Source organism: Scyliorhinus canicula, chromosome 9 (assembly GCF_902713615.1).
Source record: "Scyliorhinus canicula chromosome 9, sScyCan1.1, whole genome shotgun sequence".
Classification (NCBI taxonomy): domain Eukaryota; kingdom Metazoa; phylum Chordata; class Chondrichthyes; order Carcharhiniformes; family Scyliorhinidae; genus Scyliorhinus; species Scyliorhinus canicula.
In genome coordinates this window covers 187,376,542-187,398,983 of record NC_052154.1, presented here as the reverse complement: position 1 = coordinate 187,398,983, position 22,442 = coordinate 187,376,542, and the positions used below count along the sequence as shown (strand labels likewise).

The 22,442-nt window shown below is 52.3% G+C and overlaps 1 protein-coding gene across 1 annotated transcript in view; it reads left to right on the top strand.

The window, feature by feature from the left end:
• The window catches only part of ano3 (anoctamin 3), a 313,721-nt gene that overhangs the window by 25,950 nt on the left and 265,329 nt on the right, over positions 1 to 22,442 (top strand). The window contains exon 3 of the mRNA XM_038808322.1: positions 20,681 to 20,794. Within this exon, the coding sequence (XP_038664250.1) occupies positions 20,681 to 20,794 (114 nt within the window). The remainder of the gene's footprint in view (positions 1 to 20,680; positions 20,795 to 22,442) is intronic.

Sequence of the window (22,442 nt, the reverse complement as noted above, 5' to 3'; positions counted from 1 at the left end):
CATGCCTTTTCGACGGCCTCAGGACGTTGCTTGAGGCCCTCCCCCCTGATGCCCCGCCCCCGACCGTCCGAGTTCCCGATGGCGTCCATCGCGTGTGCTATCATTCGTCGGGAACTCGGCCTGGCAGATGTGGACTCAGTCCAGCGCCGCCACAGTCGGGGGGAGGGCCGATCTGTGGGCAGGGGGGACTTTGGCAGGGGCTGGAGGCACTGTTGGGGGGTGGACCGTGGCTTGCCAGCTGACCAAAGGAGGGCACTATTTTGCAGAACGGGTCCGCGCGGGGCCGGCGCCGTGTTGCATGGCAGCCGCAGCAGGCCGCCTCCTTGCGCATGCGTGGCCAGAGACCCGGCAACTCTCTGGGCCGTATGGGCAACTAGAGCCAGGTGCTCTACGCTGCCTTCCTCCCAGCCCCCAGCCAAATGGAGGATCGGTGGCCGTTTTGCGCTGAATGTTCGGCCGTAAAAGGCCACAGTTCCCACGCTGGCATCAGGACATAGCCTGAGAATCGGAGAATCTAGCCCAAAATCTCTGCGCTCATTGAGTGGAAACCACGGTAACCATCTGCGGTTTTGATCACCTTACCTAAGGAGCGTTATACGTGGAAGTAGTTTGGAGAATGCTGATTCCTAGGATGAATGTGTTATATTGTGAGGAAAGTTTGAGCAGGTTGGGCCTGTTGTCATTGGAGTTTAGAAGAATGCGAGGTGACCTTATTGAAACATGTGTGATCGTCAGAGGGCTTAAGAGGGTAGATACTGAGAGGAAGTTTCTCCTCGTGTGGGAATCAATAAAAGGGGAGCAGTTTTAAAATAAAAGGTCTCCTATTTATGTCAGAGATTGGGGGGGGGGGCTCTTTCTCTCAAAGGGTTGTTAGTGTTTAGAGTTCTCTCTCCTGTCAATCGTCGGAGATTGGGTTATTGAATATATTCGAGACTGAGGGAGACCTATTTTCGATGGATGAAGGAGTCCACGGTTATGGGGCACCAACAGGGACGGAGGAGTAAAGAGCACAATCAGATTAACCGCGATCTTATTGACTGACGGAGCAGGCTCGAGGGGCAGAATGGCCCACTCCTGTTCCTTTTTCTTACGTTCTTATGCGAGGGCAGAAAGTAACCTTTTAATGGGGTCCTTAAATTGCTGTCGGCTGGTGGATGCGTCTCTATAGAGTTTCCGCCTCTGGCGATTTGCCAACAGCAGCGAGAAAAGGTTCGGGCTCTCCTTCCAAGCCTTCGTCCAGCAGGTTGCCAGCCCTCCGACCTCCCAGCCTATTTCCAAAATTCTAGAAAAATCCAAGCCTTTTGCTCTGTTTTTCTCTCCACTGACGCTGCCTGGCACGTTGATCATCACCAGCGTTTTCTGTTTCGATGGCAAATTTCCAGCAGCTGAATTATTTTTCATAACATCATCTCTTGCTGGCCACAAACTTCTTTAATAAGCAAATGTGCCAATATATATATATAAATTGCATGTCTTGCATCTGGATTGCCACAGTAAAATGCATGATCATAAATCAAGGTTGTCTCCAATCAGTAGAAATTGGAACACAATCCCATCATCCAAGCTGGAAGCAAAGAATGATTGCCGTTAGATAATGAGCTCAAACAGTTGCTGAAGCTGACAATATTGTTTTCCTCATTGGCACGTAAAACACGATGACTATACTTCTGGGCAATAAGTTTGTTAATTGGTGATTTCCTGCCAGAAATGCCCGACAGCAGTGTCGAGATGCGGATAATCATCCAGAAATTAATTTTTCCGAAGTTTGCAGTGATACTGCTGTCCTGTTATTCCGATGGCAGAATCACTGGAACGTTCAGCTTCCGTACCGTGGAAAACAGATGTCAAATTGACCGTCTATTCTAGCCGACGTTGAAGACATTCCAAAGGAAGGTAGTGTGGTATCGACAATGGACTGTTGATCCGATATTGCGCTTTTTACAGTCCAGCTGAAGTTGTCATTCCGCTCAATGTGCGTGATTGTTCAGAGTGCAAATCACAAGGCCTTATTTGCCAAGACAGATCATTGAAATTAAAGATGTTCACCGTCATTTGAATTTCAAACGTTTGAATGTGTGGAACTAAAGGTGTCAGGTGTGGAACTAAAGGGGGATCTTACCTCCAACGTACAGACCGTTTTTTTGTTTGCATGGATTGTTTTTTGCTGGAGGATTGCAGAGGTCAAAGATGATGTGCTGGATTTTCCGTCCCGGAATGCGTGGAATGCGTTTCCCGATTGGACAGACAATCGGGTGTTGGGACAAAATCGGGATCGGCGCCGGGCGCCAAGGCGAATGGCATCCTCCGACCGTCTGGTGGCGGGAAAGTTCCACTCCAAACGCCAGCCGAAGCATGCAAATGGGTCGTAATGATCTATTTGCGTCTATGTAGTGAGCTGGCCACCCTATGCTTCGCTCTCCTGTGATTCTCCAGTCCCCGTGGCTGGGAGTCACGTGGGCGAGGTTCACTTGTGATCTCTATAATCGTGGCCCTGACGGACCTCGCAATGGGCCAGGGAGACAACTGTTACCCCCTTGGCCTACTGTGAGGTCCACCACGCCAGGGCCCCCAGTTATACAAAATAGAGATCATCCAAGCCCAAACCAGCGACCCCCCCCCGCCAATACTCACAGTGCATCGACGCCAGAACCTGTACTGCACAGCAGCCCTCAACCCCTGGATTGCCTGGGTGCCCCCCTCCAAGTACGGGGTTGACCTGCCCCGCGCTCCTCCACGGCTCCCTGTGGCAGAGAGACTCCCCACAGGACCCCCTGTGATAGGGAGACCCCCCTCACAGGGAACCTGTAATATGGGAACCGCCTAAAGGGACCCCTGTAATAGGGGGAACCTCCCACAGGGATCCCCTGCCTAAAGGTACCGCCTCCACAGACCACCCCCACACACAGACCGCCCCTCCCCACACACACACACACAGACCCCCCACCCCACACAGATGGGACCTAGCTGGAGAGGGCAGTGAAAAGCATGCTAGCTGTAATACTTACCTTGCAGCCCCACGAGTCCATTCCCTGAAGGAGAAGAGCTGTGCCTGTATCTGGTTCCTACAGATCCACTCTCTGCAGGCCATACATAGCTTTCCAGTAGTGGTCTGTGACTGACAGCTCATAAAACCATCCACAGCTTTGGTCCATTCATACCCTTTCACGCTTGAGTGGCCTAAGTGGTGAAACCTCGATGTTTGTAAAAATTAGATGTAAGTTGCACAAAGTGCATTCTAATTACTCAAGTGTGTAATTTCACTGCACTTACCTCTCTGATCAGGTTTCTGCTTTCCGTGCCAGGGAAACGAGCAGTCTGTGCTCGGGAAAGTCAGATCTCCAGGGGTGAGTCTCCAGGGGTAACCACCTTAACAGGAAAAGGGCACTGTGTGGCCACTATCAAAGGGAACATGCTCTCGGAGGCCGCAGATGTCAGCAATAATCTTTCATGAATGCCTGAACCTCAAAGCCTCAGCAGTCATGTGTTGTCAAATCCAAACAACTTCCCTCAAGCCTGGAGGGAGGGGTGGGGGGGGGGGGGGGGGGAAGCTCCTTTGAGCTGGAACACTCTGTCCATACTCTCTGCCCTGCCGAATGGCATGTGGCTGCAGGGAAGACAACTGTTCCTCTTCCTGCTGTTCCTGCTGCTGCGTCTGTTCCTGCTGTTGTTCCCGTTGCTGTTGCTGATCCTGCTGCTCCTGATCCTGCTGCTGTTCCTGCTGTTCCTGCTGCTGCTGCTGTTCCTGCTGCTGTTCCTGTTGCTGCTGTTCCTGCTGCTGCTGCTGTTCCTGCTGCTGCTGCTGCTGCTGCTGTTCCTGCTGCTGCTGCTGTTCCTGCTGCTGTTCCTGTTGCTGCTGTTCCTGCTGCTGCTGTTCCTGCTGTTCCTGCTGCTGCTGCTGCTGTTCCTGCTGCTGCTGTTCCTGCTGCTGCTGTTCCTGCTGCTGCTGTTCCTGCTGCTGTTGTTCCTGCTGCTGCTGTTCCTGCTGCTGCTGCTGTTCCTGCTGCTGCTGCTGTTCCTGCTGCTGCTGCTGTTCCTGCTGCTGCTGTTCCTGCTGCTGCTGTTCCTGCTGCTGCTGTTCCTGCTGCTCCTGTTGCTGCTGCTGCTGCTGCTGCTGTTTCCGTTGCTGTTCCTGCTGCTGCTGCTGGTGCTGTTTCTGCTGCTGTTTCTGCTGCTGCTGTTTCTGCTGCTGCTGTTCCTGTTCCTGCTGCTGCTGTTCCTGCTCCTGCTGCTGCTGTTCCTGTTCCTGCTGCTCCTGTTCCTGTTCCTGCTGCTGCTGCTGTTCCTGCTGCTGTTCCTGCTCCTGCTGCTGTTCCGGCTGCGGCTGTTCCTGCTCCTGCTGCTGTTCCTGCTCCTGCTGCTGTTCCTGCTCCTGCTGACCCTGCTGCTGCTGTTCCTGCTGCTGCTGTTCCTGCTCCTGCTGCTGTTCCTGCTCCTGCTGACCCTGCTGCTGCTGTTCCTGCTGCTGCTCCTGTTCCTGCTGTTGCTGTTCCTGCTGTTGCATTTCCTGTTCCCGCTGTTCCTGTTCCTGCTACTGTTCCTGCTGCTGCTGCTGTTCCGGCTGCTGTTGTTCCTGCTCCTGCTGACCCTGCTACTGCTGACCCTGCTGCTGCTGTTCCTGCTGCTGCTGTTCCTGCTGCTGCTGTTCCTGCTGCTGCTGTTCCTGCTGCTGCTGTTGCTGCTGCTGCTGCTGTTCCTGCTGCTGCTGTTCCTGCTGCTGTTCCTGCTGCTGTTCCTGTTGCTGCTGTTCCTGCTGCTGTTCCTGTTCCTGCTGCTGCTGTTCCTACTGCTGCTGTTCCTGCTGCTGCTGTTCCTGCTGCTGCTGTTCCTGCTGCTGCTGTTCCTGCTGCTGTTCCTGTTCCTGCTGCTGCTGTTCCTGCTGCTGCTGTTCCTGCTGCTGCTGTTCCTGCTGTTCCTGCTGCTGCTGTTCCTGCTGCTGTTGCTGCTGCTGCTGCTGTTCCTGCTGCTGCTGTTCCTGCTGCTGCTGTTCCTGCTGCTGCTGTTCCTGCTGCTGCTGCCATTGCTGCTGCTGCTGCTGTTCCTGCTGCTCCTGTTCCTGCTGCTGTTCCTGCTGCTGTTCCTGCTGTTGCTGCTGCTGCTGCTGTTCCTGCTGTTGCTGCTGCTGCTGCTGTTCCTGCTGCTCCTGTTCCTGCTGCTGCTGTTCCTGTTCCTTCTGCTGCTGTTCCTGCTGTTGCTGCTGTTGCTGCTGCTGCTGCTGTTCCTGCTGCTCCTGTTCCTGCTGCTGTTGCTGCTGCTGCTGCTGTTCCTGCTGCTGCTGTTCCTGCTGCTGCTGTTCCTGCTGCTGCTGTTCCTGCTGCTGTTGCTGCTGCTGCTGTTCCTGCTGCTGCTGTTCCTGCTGCTGCTGTTCCTGCTGCTGTTGCTGCTGCTGCTGCTGTTCCTGCTGCTGCTGTTCCTGCTGCTGCTGTTCCTGCTGCTGCTGTTCCTGCTGCTGCTGCCATTGCTGCTGCTGCTGCTGTTCCTGCTGCTCCTGTTCCTGCTGCTGTTCCTGCTGCTGCTGCTGCTGTTCCTGCTGTTGCTGCTGCTGCTGCTGTTCCTGCTGTTGCTGCTGCTGCTGCTGTTCCTGCTGCTCCTGTTCCTGCTGCTGCTGTTCCTGTTCCTTCTGCTGCTGTTCCTGCTGTTGCTGCTGTTGCTGCTGCTGCTGCTGTTCCTGCTGCTCCTGTTCCTGCTGCTGCTGTTCCTGTTCCTTCTGCTGCTGTTGCTGCTGTTGCTGCTGTTCCTGCTGCTGCTGTTCCTGCTGCTGCTGTTCCTGCTGTTGCTTCTGTTCCTGTTGCTGTTCCTGTTGCTCCTGTTCCTGCTGCTGCTGTTCCTGTTGCTGCTGTTCCTGTTGCTGCTGTTCCTGTTGCTGCTGCTGTACCTGTTCCTGCTGCTGCTGTTCCTGCTGCTTCTGTTGCTGCTGCTGCTCTTCCTGCTGCTGCTGCTGCTGTTCCTGCTGCTGTTCCTGCTGCTGCTGTTCCTGTTCCTGCTGCTGCTGCTGTTGCTGCTGCTGCTGCTGTTCCTGCTGCTGCTGTTGCTGCTGCTGCTGCTGTTCCTGCTGCTGCTGTTCCTACTGCTGCTGTTCCGGCTCCTGCTGTTCCTGCTGCTCCTGTTCCGGCTCCTGCAGTTCCTGCTGCTGCTGTTCCTGCTGCTGTACCTGCTGCTGCTGTTCCTGCTGCTGTTCCTGCTGCTGTTCCTGTTGCTGCTGACCCTGCTGCTGCTGACCCTGCTGCTGCTGTTCCTGCTGCTGTTCCTGTTGCTGCTGCTGCTGCTGTTCCTGCTGCTGCTGTTCCTTCCTGCTGCTGCTGTTCCTGCTGCTGTTCCTGCTGCTGTTCCTGTTGCTGCTGCTGCTGCTGTTCCTGCTGCTGCTGTTCCTGCTGCTGCTGCTGTTGCTGCTGCTGCTGCTGTTCCTGCTGCTGCTGTTCCTACTGCTGCTGTTCCGGCTCCTGCTGTTCCTGCTGCTCCTGTTCCGGCTCCTGCAGTTCCTGCTGCTGCTGTTCCTGCTGCTGTTCCTGCTGCTGTACCTGCTGCTGCTGTTCCTGCTGCTGTTCCTGCTGCTGTTCCTGTTGCTGCTGACCCTGCTGCTGCTGACCCTGCTGCTGCTGTTCCTGCTGCTGTTCCTGTTGCTGCTGCTGTTCCTGCTGCTGCTGTTCCTTCCTGCTGCTGCTGTTCCTGCTGCTGTTCCTGCTGCTCTTCCTGTTGCTGCTGCTGCTGCTGTTCCTGCTGCTGCTGTTCCTGCTGCTCCTGTTGCTGCTGCTGCTGCTGTTCCTGCTGCTGCTGCTGTTCCTGCTGCTGCTGTTCCTGCTGCTGCTGTTCCTGCTGCTGCTCCTGCTGGTGTTCCTGTTCCTGCTGCTGCTGCTGTTCCTGCTGCTGCTGTTCCTGCTGCTCCTGTTGTTGCTGCTGCTGCTGTTCCTGCTGCTGTTCCTGCTGCTGTTCCTGTTCCTGCTGCTGCTGCTGCTGTTCCTGCTGCTGCTGTTCCTGCTGCTCCTGTTGCTGCTGCTGCTGCTGTTCCTGCTGCTGCTGTTCCTGCTGCTGTTCCTGCTGCTGTTCCTGTTCCTGCTGCTGCTGCTGCTGTTCCTGCTGCTGCTGTTCCTGCTGTTCCTGCTGCTGCTGCTGCTGTTCCTGCTGCTGCTGTTCCTGCTGCTCCTGTTGCTGCTGCTGCTGCTGTTCCTGCTGCTGCTGCTGTTCCTGCTGCTGTTCCTGCTGCTGCTGCTGTTCCTGCTGCTGCTGTTCCTGCTGCTGCTGCTGTTCCTGCTGCTGCTGCTGTTCCTGCTGCTGCTGCTGCTGCTCCTGCTGCTGTTCCTGCTGCTGCTGTCCCTGCTGCTGCTGCAGTTCCTGCTGCTGCTGCTCCTGCTGCTGCTGTTCCTGCTGCTGTTCCTGCTGCTGCTGTTCCTGCTGCTGCTGTTCCTGCTGCTGCTGTTCCTGCTGCTGCTGCTGCTGTTCCTGCTGCTGCTGCTGCTGTTCCTGCTGCTGCTGCTCCTGCTGCTGTTCCTGCTGCTGCTGTTCCTGCTGCTGCTGTTCCTGCTGCTGCTGCTCCTGCTGCTGTTCCTGCTGCTGCTGTTCCTGCTGCTGCTGTTCCTGCTGCTGCTGTTCCTGCTGCTGCTGCTGTTCCTGCTGCTGCTGCTCCTGCTGCTGTTCCTGTTGCTGTTCCTGCTGCTGTTCCTGCTGCTGATCCTGCTGCTGTTCCTGCTGCTGCTGCTGTTCCTGCTGCTGCTGTTCCTGCTGCTGCTGCTGTTGCTGTTCCTGCTGCTGCTGTTCCTGCTGCTGCTGCTGTTCCTGCTGCTGCTGTTCCTACTGCTGCTGTTCCGGCTCCTGCTGTTCCGTCTCCTGCTGTTCCTGTCCTTGCTGCTGTACCTGCTGCTGCTGTTCCTGCTGCTGTTCCTGCTGCTGCTGTTCCTGCTGCTGCTGTTCCTGTTGCTGCTGTTCCTGCTGCTGTTCCTGCTGTTGTTGTTCCTGCTATTGTTCCTGATGTTCTTGCTGTTGCTGCTGTTCCTGCTGCTGTTCCTGCTGCTGCTATTCCTTTTGCTGCTTGTGATGAATTACACTGTATTGTAATTCACACTGTATTGCATTGTATTATGTCCTTGTGGGCTCTGTCTGTGAGCCGTTGCGCGGCTCTGCCTATAGGGGGAGATGAGGAGCTTGTACAGGGCTCCACCTTTGGCTCCGCCCATGGCTCTGCCCATGGCCCCTCCCACTACCGGAAGTATAAAGTGCTGCAGCCGGAAGCCCTGCTCTCAGTTCGTCTGGTCGCAGGCTGGCTCAGTTGTAAGACTATTAAAACTCAGTTTACTTCCAATCGTGTCTCTAGTGAATTGATGGTCACATCAATTTAATAGTCTTAGAAAACTTGAAGAAAACTACTATGGAATCAGCTCTCAAACCGGATCGACTAGAACTCGACCCGCAGGCTGCAGAGGTGAAGGAAATCTTCCTACACTGGCTTCGATATTTCAAGGCCTACCTGGCTGAATCAAGCACATCAGAAACTACAGAGGAGCAGAAACGCAGCCTACTGCACGCACGGGTGAGCCATCGTATCTCTACGCAACTCAATTATACCACCTCATATACTGAGGCCCTGGCTATGCTCGACCGACTGTACGTGTGGCCGATTAACGAGGTCTACGCGCGGCACTTTTTCACGACTCGCCGCCAGCGCCCCACAGAGTCGTTAGAAAACTTTCTGCGTGATTTAAAAGCCCTTGCTCTGGACTGTAATTTTCAGGCTGTAACAGCCTCCCAACATATGGAACTCGCTGTACGTGATGTATAAGTTGCAGGGCTCAGGTCTAACTATGTGCGCCAGCGATTACTTGAAAGAGGGGCCCAGAACTTGGAGGACACGGTAGAGTTAGCTACGACTATGGAGGTTGCGTTCCGCAGTTTGAACTCATTCCCCGCGGACCAAGCAACCCCATCGTGGGCCCCCGACCACCGACAGCCCCAGGCCTGCGCCGCGCGGCCACCCACCCACTATGGAGCGCCAGCGTGCCATTTTTGTGGCCAGCCCCAACACCCATGGCAGCACTGCCCGGCCCGCAACGCGACCTGCAGCAGCTGCAGTCACAAAAGACACTATGCCCGAGTATGCCTGGCAAAATCGAAACTTTCTAACTCCCCCGCAGTACAGAGCACTCGCCTCCCAAACTCAGGCCCGCAGACCCCGTAATGCTGCAGCGTGTCTGCCGACTCCGCCCCCACCCGACACGTGCAACTCATGGGGGCCGCCATCTTGGCAACCCTCCTCTATGAGGCCGGCCACGTGCGATTTGTGGGGGCCGCCATCTTGGACGCCACCTTCCTCACCGACCGCCACGTGCGATCCACGGGGGCGGCCATCTTGGACGCCATATTCTTCAGCACCCGCCACGTGCGATCAACGGGGGCCGCCATCTTGGCCATCCACCGAACCTTACCTTGACGACTACGACGTCAGCAGACAGTCATCACGGGGCCACTCCAGCACTGCTGATCAAGCCGCCGACTACCCGCAACTCAACGCAGTCACGTTGGACCAGTCGCGTCCGAAGCACCTCCAGAGCTCGATGATGTCCGTTAAAATCAATGGGTACAGGACACCGTGCCTCTTCGACTCCGGGAGCACCGAGAGCTTCGTTCATCCTGACCTGGTAAGACGCTGTTCTCTCCCTATCTTCCCTGCACGGAAAACTATCTCCCTCGCCTCAGGCTCACACTCAGTACACATACAAGGGCACACTGTCGCGACCCTAACGATTCATGGCGCCAGCTGCTCTAATTTCCAGCTGTACGTACTCCCTGACCTCTGCGCCCCTCTCTTACTTTGACTTGACTTCCAATGTAATCTCAAGAGCCTCACACTCAGCTTCTGCGGGCCTCTACCTCCACTCACTATCTGCAGTCTAGCGACACTAAAAATCAACCCCCCTCCACTCTTTGCTAATCTCACTGCGAACTGCAAACCCGTAGCCACTCGCAGCAGGCGGTATAGCCTGCAGGACAGGGTATTTATCAGTTCCGAGGTCCAACGGCTCCTACATGAGGGTGTCATAGAGGCCAGTAACAGCCCCTGGAGAGCTCAGGTGGTGGTCGTCAAGACCGGGGAAAAGTTCCGAATGGTGGTTGATTATAGCCAAACCATTAACCGGTTCACGCACCTCGATGCGTACCCCCTCCCCAGAATTGCAGACATGGTTAATCAGATCGGCCAGTACCGCATATTCTCCACGGTGGATCTGAAGTCTGCTTACCACCAGCTCCCAATCCGCCCGGACGACCGCCACTACACGGCGTTCGAGGCCGATGGCCGCCTCTTCCGCTTCCTCCGGGTCCCCTTTGGCGCCACGAATGGGGTCTCGGTGTTCCAACGAACAATGGACCGAATGGTGGACCAGTACGGGCTGCGGGCCACGTTTCCTTACTTGGACAATGTCACCATCTGCGGCCATGATCAGCAGGACCACGACGCCAACCTCCACCGATTTCTCCAGACTGCCCAGAAACTCAATCTCACCTATAATACGGAGAAATGCGTTTTCCGCCCTACCAGACTAGCCATCCTCGGCTATGTCGTGGAAAACGGAGTCCTGGGCCCCGACCCGGACCGCATGCGCCCCTCTTACAACTCCCTCTCCCTCATTGTCCCAAGGCCCTCAAGAGGTGCCTGGGATTTTTCTCTTATTATGCTCAGTGGGTCCCCCAGTATGCGGACAAAGCCCGCCCACTATTTAAGACCACACTTCCCACTGTCGGCTGAGCCCCGCCAGGCCTTCAACTGCATCAGGGAGGACATTGCCAAAGCCGCCATGCGGGCGGTGGATGAATCCGTCCCCTTTCAAGTGGAGAGCGACGCCTCAGATGTCGCTCTCGCAGCCACTCTGAATCAGGCAGGGATACCAGTTGCCTTCTTCTCCCGAACCCTCTCCGCTTCGGAACTTCGACACTCCTCAGTCGAAAAGGAAGCTCAAGCCATTGTGGAAGCCGTACGGCACTGGAGGCACTACTTCGCAGGTAGGAGGTTCACCCTCATCACCGACCAAAGATCGGTTGCCTTCATGTTTGACAACTCGCAAAGGGGCAAAATTAAAAATGATAAAATCTTGCGGTGGAGGATCGAATTCTCCACCTATAATTACGATATCATGTATTGACCGGGGAAGCTCAACGAGCCCCCAGATGCCCTGTCCCGCGGCACATACGCCAGCGCGCAAGACGACCGCCTGAAGGCTATCCACAATGACTTCTGCCACCCAGGGGTCACCCGGGTCGCCCTCTATGTCAAAGCCCAAAATTTGCCTTTCTCCACCGAGGAGGTCAAAGCCATCACCAGGGATTGCCCGATCTGCGCGGAGTGCAAACCGCACTTCTATAGACCAGACAAGGCCCACTTGGTAAAGGCATCCCGGCCCTTTGAACACCTGAGCATCGATTTCAAAGGGCCACTCCCCTCAACCAATCGAAATGTGTACTTTCTGAACGTCATCGACGAGTTCTCCCGCTTCCCCTTTGCTATCCCGTGCCCCGATATGACCTCCCACACAGTCATCAGAGCCCTGCACAGTGTCTTCACCCTGTTCGGTTTCCCCAGCTACGTACACAGCGACAGGGGTTCGTCCTTTATTAGCGACGAGCTTCGTCAGTACCTGCTCGACAAGGGCATTGCCTCGAGCAGGACTACTAGCTACAACCCCAGGGGGAACGGGCAGGTGGAGAGAGAGAATGAGACGGTCTGGAAGACCGTTCTACTGACCCTCCGGTCCACGAATCTCCTGGCCTCCCACTGGCAGGAGGTCCTCCCCGACGCGCTCCATGCAATTAGATCCCTCCTGTGCACCGCCACCAACAAGACCACTCATGAATGTCTATTTGTTTTCTCTAGGGGCACGACCACAGGGGCTTCGCTCCCATCCTGCTTGAGGACACCGGGCCCGGTTCTCCACCGGAAGCACATCCGGACACACAAAACAGACCCGCTAGTGGAGAGAGTGCTACTGCTTCATTCAAACCCCCAATACGCCTTTATTGAATACCCCAATGTCCATCAGGATACCGTTTCCCTCCGGGACCTGGCGCATACAGGATCCAACTCTACCACCACAGCCGAGGTACCCCTCACACTACACCCCACCCAACCCCCCACGACCTGCGCCCCCGCGCCTATAGGTTTCCTGCCGCCCCCGTCGCCCATCGCACCGGTCAGGTATGAAGCTCGGACCGAAACACCCCCGGAGTCCGCCCTCGTACCCACACCGATCGTCACCACCCAGCCACTCGAAGAGGCTGCAACCCCGGTGCTCCGCCGATCCCAAAGGACGACTCGGCCACCGGACCGGCACAACCTGTAAACCCGTAACCCCCGCCGGACTTGTTTTTTTTTACAGGGGGTGAATGTGGTGAATAATACTGTATTGTAATTCATACTGTATTGTATTGCATTGTATTATGTCCTAATGGGCTCTGTCTGTGAGCCGTTGTGCGGCTCTGCCCATAGGGGGAGATGAGGAGCTTGTACAGGGCTCCACCCTTGGCTCTGCCCATGGCTCCATCCATGACCCTTCCCACTACAGGAAGTATAAAGTGCTGCAGCCGTCAGCCCTGCTCTCAGTTCCTCTGGTCACAGGCTGGCTCAGTTGTAAGACTATTAAAACCACAGTTTACTTCCAATCGTGTCTCTAGTGAATTGATGGTCACATCACTGCTGTTCCTGCTGCTGTTCCTGTTGCTGCTGCGGTTCCTGCTGCTGCTGTTCCTGCTGCTGCTGCTGTTCCTGTTGCTGCTGCTGTTCCTGTTGCTGCTGCTGTTCCTGCTGCTGCTGCTGTTCCTGTTGCTGCTGCTGTTCCTGCTGCTGTTCCTGTTGCTGCTGCTGTTCCTGCTGCTGCTGTTCCTGCTGCTGCTGCTGTTCCTGTTGCTGCTGCTGTTCCTGTTGCTGCTGCTGTTCCTGCTGCTGCTGCTGTTCCTGCTGCTGCTGTTCCTGTTGCTGCTGATACTGTTGCTGGTGTGCCTGTTGCTGCTGTTCCTGCTGCTGCTGTTCCTGTTGCTGCTGATCCTGTTGCTGCTGATCCTGTTGCTGCTGTTCCTGTTGCTGCTGATCCTGTTGCTGCTGTTCCTGCTGCTGCTGTTCCTGTTGCTGCTGTTCCTGCTGTTCCTGTTCCTGCTGCTGTTCCTGCTGCTGTTCCTGTTGCTGCTGATCCTGTTGCTGCTGTTCCTGCTGCTGCTGTTCCTGTTGCTGCTGTTCCTGCTGTTCCTGTTCCTGCTGCTGTTCCTGCTGTTCCTGTTCCTGCTGCTGTTCCTGCTGCTGTTCCTGTTGCTGCTGTTCCTGCTGCTGCTGTTCCTGTTCCTGCTGCTGCTGTTCCTGCTGCTGCTGTTCCTGCTGCTGCTGCTGTTCCTGCTGCTGTTCCTGCTGCTCCTGTTCCTGCTGCTGCTGCTGTTCCTGCTGCTCCTGTTCCTGCTGCTGCTGCTGTTCCTGCTGCTGTTCCTGCTGCTGCTGTTCCTGTTGCTGCTGTTCCTGCTGCTGCTGTTCCTGTTCCTGCTGCTGCTGTTCCTGCTGCTGCTGTTCCTGCTGCTGCTGCTGTTCCTGCTGCTGTTCCTGCTGCTGCTGTTCCTGCTGCTCCTGTTCCTGCTGCTGTTCCTGCTGTTCCTGTTCCTGCTGCTGTTCCTGTTGCTGCTGTTCCTGCTGCTGCTGTTCCTGTTCCTGCTGCTGCTGTTCCTGCTGCTGCTGCTGTTCCTGCTGCTCCTGTTCCTGCTGCTGCTGTCCCTGCTGCTGCTGCTGTTCCTGCTGCTGCTGTTCCTGCTGCTCCTGTTCCTGCTGCTCCTGTTCCTGCTGCTGCTGCTGTTCCTGCTGCTGCTGTACCTGCTGCTGCTGTTCCTGCTGCTGCTGTTCCTGCTGCAGTTCCTGCTGCTGTACCTGCTGCTGCTCCTGTTCCTGCTGCTGTTGCTGTTCCTGCTCCTGTTCCTGCTCCTGCTATTCCTGCTGCTGCTGCTCCTGTTGCTGCTGTTCCTGTTGCTGCTGTTCCTGCTCCTGCTATTCCTGCTGCTGCTGCTCCTGCTCCTGCTATTCCTGCTGCTGCTGTTCCTGTTGCTGCTGTTCCTGCTGCTCCTGTTCCTGTTGCTGCTGTTCCTGCTGCTCCTGTTCCTGTTGCTGCTGTTCCTGCTGCTGCTGCTGCTCCTGTTGCTGCTCCTGTTCCTGCTGCAGCTGTTCCTGTTCCTGCTGCTGCTCCTGTTCCTGCTGCTGCTGTTCCTGCTGCTCCTGTTCCTGCTGCTGCTGTTCCTGCTGCTGCTGCTGTTCCTGCTGCTGCTGCTGCTGCTCCTGTGTCTGCTGCTGTTCCTGCTGCAGCTGTTCCTGCTGCTGCTGCTGCTCCTGTGTCTGCTGCACTCCATGCTTTGTCCGAAAGTAGTAAACAATATTTCCCAGTGTTCTGAGATAGAAAGTGCAATTCACAAAATATCTACCTGTTCCCATTTCTGTTTCTCGACAAGCTGTTTGAACCAAATGCGTTAAATCCACTTGTCACATTGTGTTCTTTGTGCTGCATGTTCTTTCTCTATTCTCTGGACTTTCTAAAGCTTAAGCCTCTCTTAGCGAGATCCAGGCTTTCTCTCTGCCTCTCTAATCTTGACTGCTGAAGATTTCAATCAGCTTTGGGAATATCGTTTGTCAGCCATATCCTTTGTGTTGTTTCTGCATCGAGCTGCCGAGCTGAATGGAATTTGTTTTATAATTAAAAAAACATTTAAGTACCCAATTCATTTTTTTCCATTAAAGCGGCAATTTTTAAGAATTCATTTTACTGGATGTGGGTGTTGCTGGTTAGGCCGGCATTTACTGCCCATCCCTAGTTGCCCTTCAGAAGGTGGCGGCGAGCTGCCTTCTTGAACCTCTGCAGGCCCTGAGGTGTAGGTACACCTACTGTGCTGTTAGCAAGGGAGTTCCACGATTTTGTCCCAGCGACAGTGAAGGAATGCCGATATATTTCCAAGTCAGAGTCACTTGGAGGGGAACATCCAGGCGGTGGGGTTCCCAGGTATCTGCTGCTATTTTCCTTTTAGATGGCAATGGTTGTGCGTTTGGAAGGTGTTGTCCAAGGAGCCTTGTGAGTTCCGGCAGTGCATCCTGTGGATGGTACACTCGGCTGCCACTGTTCGTCGGTGGTGGAGGGTTTGAATGTTTGTGGAAGGGGGAGCAATCAAGCGGGGCTGCATTGACCTGGATGGTGTCGAGCTTCTTGAGTGTTGTTGGAGTTGCACTCATCCAGGCAAATGGAGAGTATTCCATTACACTCCTGACTTGTAGATGGTAGACAGGCTTTGGGGGATTAGGAGGTGAGTTACTCGCCATAGGATTCCTAGCCTTTGACCTGCCCTGGTAGCCACAGTATTGATGTCTCTAGTCCATTTCAGTTTCGATCAATGGTAATCCCCAGGATGTCGATAGTGGGGGAGTCAGCAATGGTAATGCCATTGAATGTCATGGGGCGATGGTGGTTAGACCCTCTCTTGTAGGAGATGGTCATTGCCTGGCACTTGTATGGCGTGAATGTAACTTGCCACTTGTCAGCCCCAAGCCTGGATATTGTCCAGGTCTTGGTGCATTTGGACATGGACTGCTTCATTATCTGAGGAGTGACAAATGGTGCTGAACATTGGGCAGTCTTCCGCAAACATCCCCACTTCTGACCTAATGATGGAAGGAAGGTCATTAATGTAGCAACTGAAGATAATTGGGCCGAGGACACTACCATGGGGAACTCCCGCAGTGATGTCCTGGAGCTGAGATGATTGACCTCCAACCACCACAACCATTTTCCTTTGTGCCAGGTATGACTCCAACCAGCGGAGAGTTTCCCTCCTAATTCCCATCGACTCCAGTTTAGCTGGGGCTCCTTGATAACGATACTCGGTCAAATGCTGCCTTGATGTCAAGGGCAGTCACTCTCACCTCTTTTGTGTCTGTTTGAACCAAGACTGTTATCAGGTCAGGAGCTGAGTGACCCAGGCAGAACCAAAACTGAGCAGCCGTTAGCAGGTTATTGCTGAGTAAGTGCCGCGTGATAGCACTGTTAATGATTCCTTCCATCAATTTGCTGATGATAGACAGTAGACTCATAGGGCGGTAAATGGCTGGGTTGGATTTGTCCTGTTTCTTGTGTACAGGACACACCTGGGCAATTTTCCACATCGTCGGGTAGATACCAGTGTTGTTGCTGTACTGGAACAGCTTGGCTTGGGGTGCGGCAAGTTCTGGAGCACAAGTCTTCAGTACTATTGCTGGAATATTGTCAGGGCCCATAGCCTTTGCAGTATCCAGTGCCTTCAGCCATTTATTGATATCATGTGGAGTGAATCGTATTGGCTGAAGACGGACATCTGTGTTGGTGGGGACCTCCGGAGGAGACCGAGATGGATCATCCACTCGGCACTTCTGGCTGAAGATTGTTGCGAATGCCTCAGCCTTGTCTTTTGCACAAATGTTTTGGGCTTGGGATATCTGTGCAATGTCCTCCTCCAGTGAGTTGTATGATGGTCCAGCACCATTCTCGACTGAATGTGGCAGGACTGCAGAGTTTCATTCTGATGTGTTAGCTGTGGAATTGCTTAGCTCTGTCTATTGCTTGCTGATTATGCTGTTTGGCACACAAGTAGTCCTGCATTATGTTATATCTTCACCAGATTGACACCTCAGTTTCCAGTGTGCCTGGTGTTGCTCCTGGCATGACCCCTGTATTCTTCATTGAATCAGGATTGATCCCCTGGCTTGGTGGTAATGGTTGAATGGGGGATATGTCAGGCCATGAGGTTTCAGATTGTGGTTGAATACCCACTGATGCCCACAGCACCTCGTGGATGCCCATGACTTGCTAGATCTGTTTGAAGTCACCATTTAGCACGATGATAGTGCCACACAAAACATAAGAGGGTGTCCTCAATGTGAAGATGGGACTTTGTCTCCACAAGGACTATGCGGTGGTCACTTTTACCAATACTGTCATGGCCAGATCCATCTACAGCAGGCAGGGTGAGGATGAGGTCAAGTATGTTTACCCCCCCTTTTTGTTCCCTCACCACCTGCTGCAGTCCCAGTCTAGCAGCAATGTCCTTTAGGACCCAGCCAGCTAGGTCTGTGGTGGTACTACTGAGCCACTCTTGGTGACGGACATTGAAGTCCCTCACCCAGAGTGTATTCTGCGCTCGTGCCACCCTTAGTGTTTCCTCCAAGTGGTGTTCATTATGGCAGGTACTGATTGATCAGCTGATGGTGGCCGGTACATGGTAATCAGCAGGAGGTTTCCTTGCCCATGTTTAACCTGAAGCCATGAGACTTTATGGGGCCCAGAGTCTGTGTTGAGGACTCCCAGGGAAACACGCTCCCGTCTGTGTATCACTGTGCTGCCACCTCTGCTGGGTCTGTCCTGCCGGTGAGACAGGACATACCCAGGAATGGTGATAGTGCTGTCTGGGATATTGTCTGTAAGGTATGATTCTGTGTGTATGACTCTGTTAGTCTGATAGACAGCTCTCCCAACTTTGGCCCAAGCCCCCAGATGTTAGTAAGGAGCACTTTGCAGGGTCGGCAGGGCTGGGTTTGCCGTTGTAGTTTCCGTGGCCTTGTTCGATGCCGGGTGGTCCGTCCGGTTTCATTACTTTTCTGTATTTTTGTAGCTGTTCAATACAACTGAGTGGCTTGCTGGGCCATTTCAGAGGGCATTGTGATGAACCACATTGCTGTTGGCCAAGAGTCACATGGAGGCCAGACCAGGTAAGGATGGCAGATTTCCATCCCTAAAGGGCATTAGCAAACCAGATGGGTTTTTAGAACAATTAACAATGGTTTCATGGTCATCATTCGACTTAATTCCAAATATTTTATTGAGCTTAAATTCCATCACCTGCCCGGGTGGTATTCGAACCCGGGTCCTCAGATCATTTTCTTGGGTCTCTGGATTATTAGTCCAGCGACAATACCACTATGCCACCATCTGCCCACTTTAGCGTGGCTAATTCACCTACATTTCACTTCTTTGGTTGTGGGGTTGCGACCCATGCAGACACGGGGAGAATGTGCAAACTCCACACGGACAGTGACCCAGGGCTGGAATCAAACCTGGGTCCCTGGCATCATGAGGCAGCAGTGCTAACCACTGTGCCATCATTCCGCCCCGAGTTGATTGAAATTTATACAAGTTTTAAAAAACGAAATAAAATTGCAAGTTTGAAGTTGTAACGGTTGTTGAGATTCGTAAGATTATTATGTTCAGCGACCGTGTCTTTACGTTTGGGGTAAAATGACGGTGTCTTGTGACCTGTGTTGTAGTCTGCCTGAGAACTGGTCTGGGTGATGGGGCTGGTAAATAGGTAGGCTTACTGGGAAAAGTGTGCAAGGAACTCACACCTGCAGGCAATTGTGAAGGCAGCTGTGATGCCAGTGACATCTCCAAGTTCTGGGAAAGTGTTCACATTGTTCAGTTGTAAAATGGTACACTTTGAACGTTGCATTTGATTCTGGGATAGGGGAGAGTTGGGACAAATATTAGCTAATCAGCATTTTCACCTGAATACGTGACTCATGTGATTCACATTGCCATGGGACTGGGTGCAGAAGAAACCATTGTAAATATCTGGGATTCAACTCCCCGCTCACACCAGAACAGTTAAAATTGCCTTTCCTAAAATATCTCAGAAAACAGACAGGGGGTTCAGTCTGCCAAGGCCCGGGAAAGAGAGTTTAGGCCGAACGTCTCTGTGGCTCACTGTGCCAGAATGTGGGTAGAGATTTGCATTTGGATTGAAAATGTCAAACTCAAATTCAAGAGGTGTTAAAATGGAGCTGGAAAATGCACCTAGCTTTCACAGCAGGAAAGAGCCCCAATAATACTCTCCCATTAAGGACATTTCTGTGGTTAGAAGTTATCGGCTGAGAAAGGAAAAGATGGAAGAATCGCCTGCTGAGAAAGAAAAAGATGGAATAATAATTTTGATTTGACATTGGAAGAATAGAATGTCGACAGAAAGGACCGTGTATGCATACCTATGAGTGTCTTTTTTTTAATTCTAAAAATAAGAAGTGGGTATTCTATTTTGTGGTTTAAAGATTGTGTTTAGTCATTAGTGCTTTTATCCGTTTGTTACAGTAAATGTCTTAAAACATGATATCATCCTTCCAGCTATTAGCTGGAAGTTTGAATTTCTTATATGAAGTTTATCCGTCTCTGCAGAGAGTGTAACAATATTGTCATGATATGGTGAAAATGCATAATCTTGTATTTTATTTACTCATTGTCATGTTCTGCTGCAATATTACAAGTTGAAATTCAACTTTGATGTTTGTTGCGGAAAGGAGATAACAAAAACAAATTGGGTAGGGTATGGTACAGGTAGTTTATGTGGCACTAATGTGGCACAACCACAAATGTGTACTATACCCACGACAATGTATTGAACAATATTCGGAACATTATGATTATTTGTTCACAGAATCTCCTGATTGATAGGAATATTAACTACCACTGCAATATAAAATAATGTTCACAGCTGCTAAAATACTCCTGTTTTCTCCCTTGCTGTCAACATCTACTTAAATTTTGTGTTGAAGTTTGCTGTCTGGGTGGATGTCTCAGTGCAGAAATTAATCTGTCAATCTGAAAATATCTTCAGTTATTTCCTTTGTCACTTCTTGTGCTGGAAGAAAACAAAATAACCATGTCTTGACCATACAGCTGGGCCAGAAAACCCTGAGCTGTCATGACCGGAACTAATATTCTATCACTGCCGAGAATATCTGCAACCTGCCGTAGAACACCAACCATTGAAATTATTGAGCGTTCCTCTTTTTCAGTTGAACCTACTTTTCCAAAATGCGGTCGCAGCTCGAGCCGACTCAACGGCCAAAGTTTTCGGGTCCCACCCACTGTGGGAGTCCATTCACCTGAGGAAGGAGCAGTGCTCCGAAAGCTAGTGTTTGAAACAAACCTGTTGGACTTTAACCTGGTGTTGTAAGACTTCTTACTGTGCTCACCCCAGTCCAACGGGGGCATCTCCACATCATCTCAAAATGATCGTCCTTGTTTTCAAACTCCTTCACAGTCTTGTCCCTCCCTCTTCCTGTCATGTTCTCCAGCCCTGGAATTCTCCGAAGATAGCAGCGCTCCTTGAATTATGGCCTCTTGAACATCACTGGTTTTAATGGGTGGCTGTGCCTTCAGCCCCTTGGTCGCTGAAATCTGGGATTGCCTCCCTAAATATCTTCACCTCTGCCTCTCTTTGTTGCTTCAAGGTGCTCCTTAAATTGTACCGATGTGACCAGCTTTTGGCCATCTGCACTAATATCTTACCTGGCCATTGTCACATTGCTGGTTTGTGCCACCTTTTTTTACAGTAATGGCTTCAAAGGTACTCCATCGGCTGCAAAGAGGTTTGGGAAGCCTAACCTCTTTGGGAAGAGATTGTGAAAGGCACTGGGCTGGATTCTTTGGCTGTGCCCTCTCGGTGACTGGAAATTCCAGCCTGAGGTGAACTTTTTTTTTAATGATGGTCCTGTGAAGCATCTTGGAATACTCTAACAATGTTAACGGCTCCATATTAACTTACAAAACAGTCTTAATAATTGAAGACCCTCATCCCTTTCATCAATATTTTTGTGCAATAATCTGTTAATGCATTTCCGATTTTCAAAAAAAAAGTTGTCCTCACAGTTTGTTGTGTTTTCTCTGTGCAGACATCGTCCCAGGACCTGGCTCGGACGAGAGTGTTTTGGGATATAATTCCTGCCATCAGTGTCAGTCCAAACATTCACCGCAGGAGCCTTTCGATGACTGTGTTGTTTGCCTAGGTACTCATTGTTCTGATCTAAGTAACCTACTTGTGCTGGTTGTAATAACCTGGTTGAGGCCGTTACGTCAGTGAGCCTTTCTGAGGAAATTATTCAACTGTCGCTTTGAGTTTTCCTTGGCCCATTGAAGGACGAGGCAAAAATTGTCTTCATAGAACAAGGAGAACAAAGAACAAAGAAACGTACGGCACAGGAACAGGCCCTTCAGCCCTCCAAGCCTGGGCCGACCATGCTGTCCGACTAAACTACAATCTTCTACACTTCCTGAATCTATATCTCTCTATTCCCATCCTATTCATGTCAAGATGCCCCTTAAATGTCACTATCTTCCCTGCTTCCATCACCTCCTCTGGGAGCGAGTTCCAGGCACCCATTACCCTCTGTGTAAAAAAACTTGCCTTGCACATCTACTCTAAACCTTGCCCCCTAGTAATTGACCCCTCTACCCTGGGGAAAAGCCTCTGACTATCCACTCTGTCTATGCCCTCATAATTTTATAGACCTCTATCAGGTCGCCCCTCAACCTCCGTCATTCCAGTGAGAACAAACCGAGTTTATTCAACCGCTCCTCATAGCTAATGCCCTCCATACCAGGCAACATCCTGGTAAACCTCTTCTGCACCCTCTCTAAAGCTTCCACATCCTTCTGGTAGTGTGGCGACCAGAATTGAACACTGTACTCCAAGTGTGGCCTAACTAAGGTTCTATACAGCTGCAACATGACTTGCCAATTATTAAACTCAATGCCCCAGCCAATGAAGGCAAGCATGCCATATGCCTTCTTGACTACCTTCTCCACCTGTGTTGCCCCTTTCAGTGACCTGTGGACCTGTACACCAAGATCTCTCAGACGTTCAATACTCTTTACGGTTCTACCATTCACTGTATATTCCCTACCTGCATTAGACCTTCCAAAATGCATTACCTCACATTTGTCCAGATTAAACTCCATCTGCCATCTCTCTGCCAATCGTCTCCAAACGATCTAAATCCTACTGTATCCTCTGACAGTCCTCACCGCTATCCGCAATTCCACCAACCTTTGTGTCGTCTGCAAACTTACTAATCAGACCAGTTACATTTTCCCCCAAATCATTTATATATACTACGAACAGCAAAGGTCCCAGCACTGATCCCTGTGGAACACCACTAGTCACAGCCCTCCAATTAGAAAAGCACCCTTCCATTGCTACCCTCTGCATTCTGTGACCTAGCCAGTTCTGTATCCACCTTGCCAGCTCACCCCTGATCCCGTGTGACTTCACCTTTTGCACCAGTCTACCATGAGGGACCTTGTCAAAGGCCTTATCTATATAGACGACATCCACTGCCCTATCTGCATCAATCATCTTTGTGACCTCTTCGTAAAACTTGATCAAGTTAGTGAGACACGACCTCCCCTTCACAAAACCATGCTGCCTCTCACTAATATGTCCATTTGCTTCCAAATGGGAGTAGATCCTGTCTCGAAGAATTCTCTCCAGTAATTTCCCTACCACTGACGTAAGGCTCACCGGCCTGTAGTTCCCTGGATTAACCTTGCTACCTTTCTTAAACAAAGGAACAACATTGGCTATTCTCCAGTCCTCCGGGACATCGCCTGAAGACAGTGAGGATCCAAAGATTTTTGTCAAGGCCTCAGCAATTT